Source organism: Rhagoletis pomonella, unplaced genomic scaffold (genome assembly GCF_013731165.1).
Source record: "Rhagoletis pomonella isolate Grant_MI unplaced genomic scaffold, Rhpom_1.0 Rhpom_scaffold_00007, whole genome shotgun sequence".
NCBI lineage: Eukaryota > Metazoa > Arthropoda > Insecta > Diptera > Tephritidae > Rhagoletis > Rhagoletis pomonella.
In genome coordinates, this window is record NW_023458561.1 from 23541491 (window position 1) to 23554064 (window position 12574).

Here is a 12574-nt window from a genome sequence, read left to right on the forward strand (position 1 = left end):
TTGAAAACTTAAAAAAAACTTTCTTTAAGTTTATTTTGCTTGTTGGGTACTTCCTCATTTTGCGATTCAGTAAGTGTGAGAATGAGTTTTAACTGTCGAAATTGTATAAACTTCCCTTCGGAAAAACTCACAGCACTTTATTCGGTGAATTTTTGGTTGTGAGTTTTGCACTCTGTGTACGCAGCATTTTCTCACGGTTACAGAATCCAGCTCAAGATCTTAAAAAAAGATTTCACTACATCAAGCTCACTGACAGCACTCAACTCAAACTTTTCACCAGCAAATGAAACCAGACTGGAGGCTACAGAATTGGTGATAAGGGGACGAGATGAAGACGGGGAAGCAAAGGCAACGCTAAGCGTTGCAGGGCTCAGCGAGTATTCTGATTTCTCACTTGCATGGACACGGAGTGTTCTCAGATTTCGCCACAACATATTATTTGGCAGTGAGGGATCCCGCTTCTTCATAAAGAATTTTTTTCTTTTCACATCTTTATTGATTTGAAAGCACTCCAGTTCTCATCTGTCCCGTTATTTTTCCATATGTTATAATATTTATTGCGTTTTTGAATTGCTGATCGGACCGCACCATTCAACCAACCGCAGGACGAAGACCTGCCACAGGTTCGAGTAGGAACATGAGTGCTGAGTGCATTTAATATATGTTCGTTCAGGAAACGAAGCTTCTCATTGACCGTGCTGAGACCCCAACAATCGGACCAATTCATCTGCAAGAGGTCACTGAAAAGGTTGTTGACATCTAAGAAACGGTAGTCACAGAAGTTAAATACATAGGCATTGTCGGCATAGTGATCAAGCTTAACTTCAAAAGAACAAAATATCAAATCATGATCAGATATAAAAGATATCTGGTCAAAGTTCGAAACAATAGCAGGGTCAGATACAGCAAAGTTATGTAATAAGCTGGGACAGCAATTGCTTCCATATCTTGTGGGCACCGACACATTAACCAGACACAAACCCAACGCCGTAGATGTCATCAATTAAACGAGCACTGGTAGAATCACGACATAACAAGTTCACATTAAAATCACCACAAAGAATGATATGGTCGTAATGCGCGATCCAGAAAATAAAGGTCGCGCCATTCGCGGACCGCTAACCCTCTCTTCCGTCGATTTGACAGCATCCACCCAATCGCCGACGTCATAAAATACTTTTGTTTACATTCACTGTTGCCAACTTAATGCTTTTCGCACCAAATTTAATGGGTATTCAAAACGCAAAAATTTTTGAGTTTCGGGCTTGGTGCGTTTTTGGTGCTTTTGTTTTTAGTTTGAGGACACCAAATTAGAAAATCTTAAAAAACTGGAAGCAAAATTTATAGCAAGTGTGGTAAGCCACTTTACAAAAATTTTAACAAAATCATGGCACAGTGACATAAGCGACAACAAAATATGTGGCAGCACCTTCAATCATGCCAGAATAAATCGACCATCGTGCAAGAAACATTGATTTTTATTAATTTGAATCGGCATCCTTACAATAAAATATGTATGTATATAAAGTTCATAAAATACACCAATAAAAATTTGGTGCTTCTTCAAATTTAAAACTTGGCAATACTGCCTTTTGTTCGATTCCTCTTTTTCTTGTCGAGTTCGTCTTGCTCTCTCATTCTGGTATTTATTGACGTCACGGCCAGTTGCTCTCAGCTCGATTGGCGCAATCTTGTATTCTATCGTTCTTGGTCGTAATGTACAGAAACAGTGGACAGAAAGGGTGTATTCCAAAACGTCAACATACAAAGCATCAGTCTCTTTTACTTCCAAACCTCAGTAGATTGTAATGTCAAATGTGCGCGACCACCGTTAGCTGCTAGTTTTCAACTAGGTTGCGCAAATTTATTTTTCTTCTAGTGAGGTTTAGAAATAAAAGAGACGGATGCTTTGTATTTTGACGTTTTGGAATGCACCCAAAATAAAAAAAATGTCACATAGGGTGAAATACTTATAAGGATTATACACAGAGGGCTAGACATTTCGACAGACAAGTATTCTACGTTTTTTCTTTCCGAATGTGATTATGAAACTTTTTTGGTTTTTAGGTGATTTTTGCAGTAAATAGAAATTCCACGACATTTAAGTATATATGTATGTATGTAACAGTATGTACACAAATGCTTTTATTTGCGCATACTTTCGTATAAATTCGAGCTTTATAGAACATTTGGTATTTACACACGTATTTACATAGTATGTACAAATGTAAGTACATTTATAGCATTTACACACGATATATTAAATTATTTGGTTGACTTTCATATTGACCCAAGTGTGACTGTTAATAATTGCAATTAAATGCGAAGTACATACTCATATACATACATGCATAGTATATTGGAAAGAAAAGCGGTGCGGACAGCAGCATACATACATGCATATGTACGTGCATAGTAACGCGTGTATGAAACGGAGAATTCGTATAATTTGTTGTTAATTTGATTAAAAATTTTAGTTCTGTGCATATCCGTAAACAAATTTAGAGCAAGTTCTAAATTAACGAATGAATTTATTGAAGATGTTTTATCGAACTCCTTGGTGAGAGTTATAGAAGGCATGAGCAGGGCTCGGATTTCGATGAACTAAAAACGATCAAAAAATTATCTTAAACAAATGTCAAAATGCTATTAATAATTCATAAAAATTACGTAGAACTGAAAAAATGCCCAGAAAAGTTTAAATGCTACGAATTTAGAAAAAAATACTTAGTTAAATCTACTTTTGGGGTATTCCACCGTCGCGGATGGGATATTTGTACAGTAAAAATGTACTTAACAATTCTACATTTTGATAAAGCTACACCTAATTCACTTTTATATGGGTTATTATCAAATACAAAAAAAAAAATCCAACTTACTTTTATAATTGAACAAATTTGAGTTATTTCTTCTGTCGCGGGTTGGACCAAAAAAGGACCTGCTTTTTGGAGTAAATATATTTTACGGAACTCTTAATTCACTTTCTGTGCGAACTTGATGTCTTGAAATAAGAAAAAAGAACAACGAATTCTAACAAAGCAAAAACTTAAAAATTATTGCTTTATTATAAAAAACAAATTCGAAATTCCTCTGTCATGGGTTGGACAACGTTTGTCACGGGTGAGACACGTACGAATTTTTTTATGAAAAGGAGCCTTTAGTGTGGTCCATATTAAAGATTACACAGGTCCACAAAAAAAAATCTATGAAAGGTTTCTTTGGCCAAACCTAGTCTATTATATGTTTTTGGGGTCGCTGAACACGAATCTCCATCACGTCTAGATTTTTTCCTAACCTCAAAAACCACCTCGGATTTTCTCTGTCAAAATACAGACGTGATGGAGCAAAACGGACTTCAGATTCGTGTTTAGCGAACCCAAAAACATACAATAGACTTTCATAGATTTTGTTTGTGGACCTGTGTAATCTTTAATATGGACCACAGTAAAGGCTCCTTTTCATATAAAAATTCGTACGAGTTCCACCCGTGACAAACGTTGTCCAACCCATGACAGAGGAATTGCGGATTTTTGCGGCTTAAACAACAAAATAAATCTGCTGGTGCCAGTACATGCACCACGTAAAGAATTCCGTGGAGTTTACATATGTATGTACCTTAAAAAGACAACTAAAAAGTTTTGTCTCACGGCGAAGTTTAGTTTTTATGGCTACAATGGATTAAATAACTGCATTTACTGCGAATTTAGTTTCCGACAAAATAATGTGGCAGTCTAAGATGCAATGTTGCGTTATGGATCAATTGAGGTTGAATTTGAAGCATTGAAAATAATGGCAAATTTTGAATAAGGGCAGAATAAACGAAGATTTTTTAAACGAATGCCCGGCATGTGCCACTGAACCCCACCCTACTAACGCCCCTATCCCTATGGGCAAACCCATAGTACCCTACCATTAGTAGAGCTTGACGACAACGATTGATGGACAAACCGATCTGGGTGGGGTTGTTGTAGCCGCTACAACAACAACAAATTTTGAATACTTCAGCAAAAATCGCTCCGATTCGTAATACGAGAACTATAAAAAGGAGGAATACATATCTTTTGCAGATATCACCTTAATTATCGGCCATTCATTTGACAACCGGCAACAACTCCTTGCGGCGATAAAAGTACTTGGGAAAAGTTCATGCCAAAAAGGTAAATTCGGATGTTTTCTGCGTTTTTCTGTATACTGAGTTTAATCGCTATACATACTGGTAGCCATGCCTACTACACCAGCAACTAGACCCCTGTCGCCATACATAACAGGGCCATTAATATTTTCCTTTTCCACTGTAACTATTCAATTGAATAAACAATTTTTCTTTTATTTTATTAAAGGCGCATAAAAAACAATTTCCTCAAGACGTTTTCTCCATTTTCACCTAAGTTCTTAAAAATTCCAAATGTATAAAATGTCGGTGTTGGTTGATTTTTCCGACAGGGTGGTAAGATTCGTTCCAAAATAAATCGTATAAAATGTTCCTATTTTGGTGAAACGTTTAATCTATGTGTAGTTTTTGTAAATATCTGCCTTTAGGCACCAATAAATGAATATACTCCTGATCCTATGATTATTAAAGCTATTAATGAGCACTTTTCACACGCAGTCCGGATATTAGAGGGATCCAAAATAATAAAACCTCGTAAACTGCACATATGAAATTATTTTCTAGAGAAAAAAATCCCAAAAATAAAAAATTAAAACTTAAAGACAAATATTTTCTTAAAATACTTATACCTAAATTCATAAAAGCTTAAGAACACTTTAACTGCTTTATAACTCGATATTTTGTATGATAATGCCTTTAAGGTCTTTAAACCTGTTTTATTTTTTTGTAAATAAGGCTGTTACTATAAATGGGCAAAAACATTTGCTTAAATCTAAAAAAAATACCTTAAAATCAAAAATGGCGAAAAACGACGAAAAAGAAACGTCTGTATATGTACATAAGTAGTAAACGCCTCCGAAGCTTCAGAAAAAAGATGAATTTGAGTAGAGCAAATTGGAATCAAAAATTCTTTTTTATTGAATTAGCTTTGTTCTATGCTACCTGTGACTCATTTGCTTTAAATAAATAGATAAAGAACATAATTAGCGCGCTAACAATAAAAAAATTTAACCTTCAATTTTAGCTACTTTTTTATAAGCAAAATGCAATTGTTTCCATAAATATATACATACATATATGTCGCCAGCTGAGAGTGAAAAGTTGATAAGTCCACTTTTCCTAAAAAATTATATTTTGAAGCAAAATGCCAGAACAATCCACAGTGCATCGTTTTCTAAAAGATCGAACTACCTACATACATATGTATTTTATTTCTAACCGTTTCTATTTAGTGATACGCAAATTTTCTTAGTACGAAATAGTCGCAAAACATGTGATAAGATTCGTTTGAAGTTGGAGAATTGAATTCGAAAACTTGTATTAAAATTTTTGCAAAATAAGTGCTTGAAGAAACTGAGTTTGAAAAGTTTTTATTGTCTTTTGCAAAAATTAGAGAGAAGTAGAGAAACTTTTCATTCTAAGCTAGCGATATGTATGTATATACAATATGTACATATGTAGATAACATATGTACATGTATAACTGTATAATTTCTATTGTATTCGTCTTTTCTATGCTTAAGGTGCTGCCATTATTACAAACAAGATACAATACGAAGTTTCAACAAAATCAACGAATATCTCTCGAGAGGCAGAACTTGTAAAAGAATTTTTATTTTTAGTAAATGACTGTATAACTTAGTAATGTTTGTACATACATACATACATACATCCATATCGGTTTTAAAACGATAAATACGTATACTATATGTGTACATATGAAGGCATTCGTGTAATATAATATGCGTTATTTCTAAGTTGATGAGTTCTATGTATTTGTTGTCTTCAGATTGCTTCTTAAGCCATTTTTAGCCGTTAACACGCAAGCAAAAAAACTTAAAAACTTCTGAATTCCGATTCAAGCTAAAACTATGCTGTTTTTGAAAACCAGTTTTTGGCTATTAATTTGTCTCAAAAGTTGAGCATACATACATGCATACAGCACTTAGCCCAACCCTTTTTCTAACAAATACAAATTTACCTAGTGTCTTCCCAGCCAGCAAGAAAACGTACATTTTAGGAACATTGTATTTTACGAGGGATTCTCGAACGGCGAAAAGTTAGAGAAAGGCTCGAAAACGATAAAACAAAAAAAAAAGGAAAAGAAAGAGGCTTTTAGTAATTTCTCGACACAAGAAAAAAATTTCATTCTGGTGGAAATTTATCTTTAACCACAATATTTTATAATATATAATATTCGCATACGAATGCTTTTTCAATACGTTTACGACTATTCGTAGGCGCTCCAAAATTTCAGGCGAAAAAGTACTCGAAAACGAGTGTAAACAGCTATCATAAATGACTTTTTAGCCGGTTTTTTCGAGAAAATATACAGTTACGAGCTCGTTTACGATGATTTTGCTGGCTGGGTTGTATGTTCGGTACATACATATGCACATATGTACTACATAAACAGGTTTGAAATATATAATTTAATTAGAACTTTGAAACCATTTGACTCCCATTTATTCTAACAAACAGGTACTTATGCAGTTATTGCTCTCATTTTCATTTTTGGCCTATTCAAACATACATATCGCTAGCTTAGAGTGAAAAGTTGCTAAGTCTACTTTTTATGAAAACTCATATTTTGATATAGGAGGCTAGAGAAATTGAATACGCATGGTTTCGAAAATTATAAAGGTACTTGTTTTATTTTTTCCTCTTCATAAGCCCTAAAAGGAAAATTTGCTAAGTCCAAAAGAAGCACCACAAATCCGATAAGGCCAAAATAATACGACATCTTTTAATAAATATCGAATCCTTCTGATTCTTATGGAGTTTTGCTTTGCTTTAAACGCCCAAAATGTTTGATTCAAAGTCTTGCGAAATAGTTAAAGAAAATGGCTATAGGAAGATTTTTTCCTCTCCTGTAAAATTTTTAAAATGGGACTTAGCAACTTTTCTTTCTAAGCTAGCGATATGTGAAGGGGTTAGAATCAAAACGATCTAAGATTTGACATTGTTTTAAAATAGTTAAAGTTAAAGTTGATTACTAATTGTAAATTCTGGGTAAATTCATTTGAAATGATTTTTGCCTAAATGAAGGCAGGTTAATTAACTAATTCAAAGAATGTTTACTCTTTGTCACTATATATAACTATACAAATATGGGTATAACTTATATTTAAAAAAAATGTCACTTAACCCCTTCATATGTATGTATGTATATGTAGTACATATGTATGTATTATCTCAAAATCTCACTAACTCACAATTTAGGTAATTTTCGTTTCGTGTTGTAAACCGGTTGATGCGGCAAAGCTTTACTTCTTTTAAAATGTTTTAAGAATGTAATTGTTTGAAGCGACATAAATACGTATGACAAACAATTTTTTCTTTAATAAAATATTTGATAGTACTCATACTATTTACAAATATTGGTGTACTCTGGTACATGGAATATGTATTTCAAAAACAAAATAAGATCATTTAAACAAATAACTCATATGTACATATTTTATAGTTGTATTCATTGTTCAATAGGAGGAAACAAAGAAATCCTATTGAAATGATGTTGAATATAGAAAAGAACTTTTGTAGACAAACAAGTTTCCTTTTTAAAGGCTTTTATTGCTTTCCCTTAAAACAGTTTTTTTTTAGTATTTAGTACGTAATCTACAGACTGAGAGTATTTCTATATTATATGTATTTCATAAAATGTTTGTATAAAACCATATCTAAATATATATACAATTGTGCTAGGTACATCGTAAATAGTACATATGTAGGTCTACACCTATTCGCACAACTTCTGCTTTTCAGCACGCAAATTTATATGGAATGTCTCAACTTTACTTATAAGTATCCATTTTAAAAGCTTCAGGTATTTGAATTCAGAAATCCAATATTTATTTTCTGGGTTCATATATGCATTTAACGTACAAACCTACACAAATATATTTTATGTACCAATTGGTACACTTCATTTCGCTTATTTTTCTATCAATTTTTATACTTAGTGTGCACGTATGTATGTATGTATGTACATAAATGTGAGACAATGGATTCCTAAATTCAGAAAATTAATATGTATATAAAACAGATAGTAATACAAAGATCGCACATTCATTCCTAAGATTTTCTTCAAAAAGAAAATCCTCAACCAGGGCTGCCAACTATCCATAGCTATGAGGTGCCATATTGAGGATAAAAAAGTGCCAAAATGTGCCAGATAGGAAAATAAAAGTGTCAAAAATGATGTGATCCTTTTTGATCCTTCCCATTTAGCAATAAAATAAGAAGCACATTTCTAAAACAAAAGTGCAATCCCAAAAGAAATAATCTTTAGAAATTAGAAAATTTTAGTTGAGAAAAAGAAGTACATGCAAAGCATTTTACAAAAAAATTTATTGAAATATTACTATTTTTGAAAAGTACCATTTTGGCACAAACAGCCGCACTCAGAGTCGTTTAATGATTACTTAAGGTATCCCTCAGTAACGATTTGAAAAAATTCCCTCTCAGAGTCAGTTAATGATTCGTTAACGGCATTTAATGAACATTAAAGTTAAGTAAACAAAAACCTTTACTTAACTTTTTAACGAATTATTTTGAAATTTTTTGTTTGTTTTCAATAAATTTCAATTTCGATAACGCTGCTGTAATAGTAGCAATGGCCCAGTGAGCAGAGCACTTTCGTGTTATTCAGGAGATCCGAGTTCAATCCTCGGCAAGGAATTAGAGCTAATTTAAGGAACGTTTCTGAGTGCGGCTGTAAGTGCCAAATTGGAAAATTAAGTGCCATTTGATGTAAAATAAAGCCAAAAATGACACGGTTTGATCTAAGTTGGTAGCCCTGTCCTCAATTCAATTTTGTTAAAAAAATATGTACGATATGCATATATCTTAATTACGTTTAGTATTATAACTCACCGAGCATAACAAGTTGAACAAAAATAGAAGATATTTAACCAAAGAGATGCCGCAACTCATTTTGGTGACTTTTGAGACCTAGGGCTGTAGATGAAATCGTAGCACAAAATAGAGCTTTGAAAGAAATTAAATACAAAGATCGTTTGAATAAAATATTTTGCCGGTTTCAAACCAGCATTTATTGTAATAAAAGTGGCGCCAGGTTGTGAAAGAAGCAATTTAAGTATACATTTTAATATTAAAATCAAATTTTTAAACCAATAAAATCATAAAAATACATTTAAAGCTCATAAAAACAAACACTGAAATTTTGTTAACGCTAATCAATGCCAGGTTTTCTTAACTTGAGCGCAGCAAATGTTAAAAGACAACGAATATATTGCCATTTTCCATCATAACAGCTGCTTTTTCGTCAACGTCTCGCGATTTACGCTAGTCGCTTATGTGTAAGTGCACTTTATTTTATTGCAAAATCAAACTCCTCGCTTTCAGCGAACAAGTTCTGGCAGCAATGTTTTCTTCGAAAACACCTTAGCTTTTGCATCACGTAGCATAGTCCAAAGTGATGGATGCTTAGCTATCCAACGCAGCCACGATTCCTTTTTGAGCGCACTCGCCTCCACCTTCTTCAGATGATCATAGTACTTCACATTACGTTTCACTGCTGCTGCCTCATCGGGAGCGAAGCGTGCAAAGCACAACTTCAGCAAAGTCTCTGATATGTCGAGCAGTCGTCCACCTTTGGGCGGATGTACCAAACAAAGTTGACTTACAACAAAATCATCGCGTTTGCTTTTCGCCAGCGGAACGAATGTGGCGCGACGTCCTATAATGCATGATTGCAACCAAGAAATGCCATTTCCATTCACTTTAATGCCCGGCAATTTAATTGGAAGCACCTTGTCCTGGCTGGCGAAAATTGGTATAAGCGGCCTATGACTTATGAGCAGTAACGTGTCTTGGTCCTTAAGTTTTATATCGCGTATCAGCCCAGTGTGCATCACACGCTCGTCTATCAGTTTATCGGGGATGTGGGATGGCTTTTTAAAAGGACGCACCAAGTATGCCGGTTTGCGCTTTACGTATGCAATCAGCAGCATTATGCCTGATGTTCCATAAATAGCGACTTGTGTACCAATTGTGTCACGCTCCATGTAATTACATAAGCCCTCGTATTTTTGTAAAAAGTATGATTTAACACTGTCTGTAGCCATTTTGTGAGAATATGGAAGCTGGAAATTGGAGTTATCTGTTTTGAGGATCTGCAAAAAATAATTCACTTGTCAGCTGGAAGCTGTGGAGCTGTGTTTAATGTGCTTTCCTTTCTTGTTTTGTTTTTAGCAACTCTTTTCGATTTGTGCTTCGTACCTTTGTTTACTGTGGTTGAATATTAGCAGACAGTGTTGTTTTTCGTTTCGGTTATCGATTTCGTCATTTACCTACCGCGGTACACCGGATATGGAGTTATCGTTTGCACGTACTCGATTCGTTTGTATGTGTGCACTCGTGTGGGCAGTTGCCTAGAAATCCAAAACCCTTTATTAAAAAGCGTATTATTTGGTGATATTTTAAATTTTTAATTAATTGATTTAGCTTTAAGATCAAATAATTTCAACGTTGCGTAACTTTTGATTTCCAAATTAACGATGACATCATTTTCAAACCAAAATATGTAAGTATACAAATACAATTTACTTATAGGCGCCTAAAAGCCTTTGCAGCAAAGTGATAAATTTCTGCCGTTGCGTATGTATTTCGAAATTTATTGAAAACACTCGATTTAGAAATGTATTTTTTCGTAGATTTTCCGAAAAAGACTGAATCTTAGCGAGCAAAATGACGGAATAACGTATAGCGAAAAGTCAATAATAGCAACACAACTCGTTAACATGTCGTTCGTCGCAGTATTCTGTATCGTTTGAAGGTGGAGTACGTGCTGACATTAAAAACAAGATATAGCAGTTTTGGAATGCCTAAAAAAAACTATTGTGCAGGAGATCATTCTCTCACTTCATCTCTTTATCACGTAATATCTTTAGCACTACACATTTATGTTTGACTTGACGTTTCTACTATCCTATATACAGGATTATCATTATTTTTTTATTTAAAGCAAGAAACTCATCATTTGTTTTGCTTTTACTATTCGTTGTTATTTGTATTTTTATATAGTAAACAAACTTGTATTGCATTCCCTCACAACCACTGACGAACAGTTGAGAAAAATATCATTTCGACGACGCAAAAAATAAAATAAATAAAAAGAAAAAAAATCGAATCACTTCTGCGAACATTAACGACGTGCTGCCCCTTATGTACATGCGTGTGTATGTACCTTTGAAAGCGAATTTAAATACTTTCGTATAAGCGAAATTTCGAAATTTTCCGTTTGGTACAGTATATGTATTCGTATTCGAAATTTATCCGCGTCAGTTGTTGACCAGCTCCGTCGTTATTTTAGACTGAGATTACCGCGCGCTAGTGGCTGTCGACAATGCTCCAATATACAAGTACAAACAGAACAGCCCCAGTCAGACAACGAGTCAAATGGAAAATAACAAGCAGCAACAACAGCCAGCCGGCCAGTCAGTCAGCCAACTAACAGAGGTAACCGTACCAACGGCAAACGAACAGGCTAGCAGCAAACACCGAGTTGGTGGGCACCCGCAGCAGCTCAGCGGAATTGTGCCAAAACAACCGCCTGTTGCTTTTGTTTTTACTACAACTGGTTGCTATTGGTATTAGCACATAGTGTTAATATAAATTATTCATTTTGTGTGTTGCTGCTGTTGTTATTAACTAGTTGATGCAGCCAGAACGCTTACAGCTGTGTAATACTTGTACATTAACATGTTTGCATACCAATATAACCAAACTGTGAACGCGTGGAAAAAAATTTACTCATAATTACGTTTTTTAGTTGATGCAATTGTTATTTATACATATATGTTCATATGTATGTTTATAGTATACTAACTTATCCGTCTATGTATTAGTTTAATATTGATGAGAATTGTCGTTTGGCACAGCCCAACAAACATATAGTTTTGAGCTCAACTTGAGGTTAAGTTCAGAACTAAGGTATTCCTCAAATCTCCAACCTTGTTTCTCAACAGTACCTCAAGTGGAGAATCATGGCGTACTCAACAAAAATGGCATTTTTCTTTGTATGAAAAAAGGACTGTTTCTCAAGTTGAGGAAATGCAAGTTCTCAACTTGAACTCCAATGTAATTCTCCAATTGGTCTCAAACATATCATTGAAACACTGAAGTTGAAATAGTAAAATAACTTACACCTTTTTGATTGAAAAGACATACGTACATAGATGAAGGAGTAATCTTTCATTTTATTACTCCTTTTGCATTATATAGTTAATCAATATCGTATTACAATAATTCACTGCACAGTATATAGTCCGACAGTAATTTTGCCACTTGATTCACTTCACGTTTTATCTTCTTTCAAGATTATTTGAGGATACTTTGAAGATTATTTACTTTTTGTTGGTAATTTTTTTCTTTATATAGCTTTCGTTTTTCACTTGATAATTAAAAATTGGTTTCTCTATTACTTTTTACGTATCTGCGC

The 12574-nt window shown here is 34.0% G+C and overlaps 2 protein-coding genes across 7 annotated transcripts in view; both read right to left on the minus strand.

Annotated features, from left to right (window-relative positions):
* LOC118742473 (23 kDa integral membrane protein-like) overlaps positions 1 to 11410 on the minus strand; it is a 36608-nt gene extending 25198 nt beyond the window's left edge. Inside the window, exons 1-2 of one of the 5 annotated variants that reach the window (XM_036474579.1) lie at positions 11321 to 11410; positions 8986 to 9099 (exon numbers count right to left, since the gene is read on the minus strand). In XM_036474579.1, coding sequence (XP_036330472.1) covers positions 8986 to 9045 — 60 coding nt within the window. In that variant the 5' untranslated portion in view covers positions 9046 to 9099; positions 11321 to 11410. Of the gene's footprint in view, positions 1 to 8985; positions 9100 to 10680; positions 10770 to 11166; positions 11182 to 11267; positions 11283 to 11320 lie in introns of those variants that run through there. The other 4 variants (XM_036474578.1, XM_036474581.1, XM_036474583.1 and 1 more) reach the window with 4 other exon arrangements.
* LOC118742471 lies at positions 9128 to 11409 on the minus strand. Of its 2 annotated transcripts, none has more exons than XM_036474577.1 (2): positions 11321 to 11409; positions 9128 to 10505 (listed from the first exon to the last, which is right to left on the minus strand). In XM_036474577.1, the coding sequence occupies exon 2, from the start codon at positions 10197 to 10199 to the stop codon at positions 9474 to 9476; it is 726 nt and encodes a 241-aa protein (XP_036330470.1). In that variant the 5' UTR covers positions 10200 to 10505; positions 11321 to 11409; the 3' UTR covers positions 9128 to 9473. The 2 variants fall into 2 exon arrangements, with proteins under 2 accessions (XP_036330470.1, XP_036330469.1); XM_036474576.1 differs by lacking the exon at positions 11321 to 11409 and adding an exon at positions 10681 to 10782.
* Positions 11411 to 12574: the final 1164 nt, after the last annotated feature.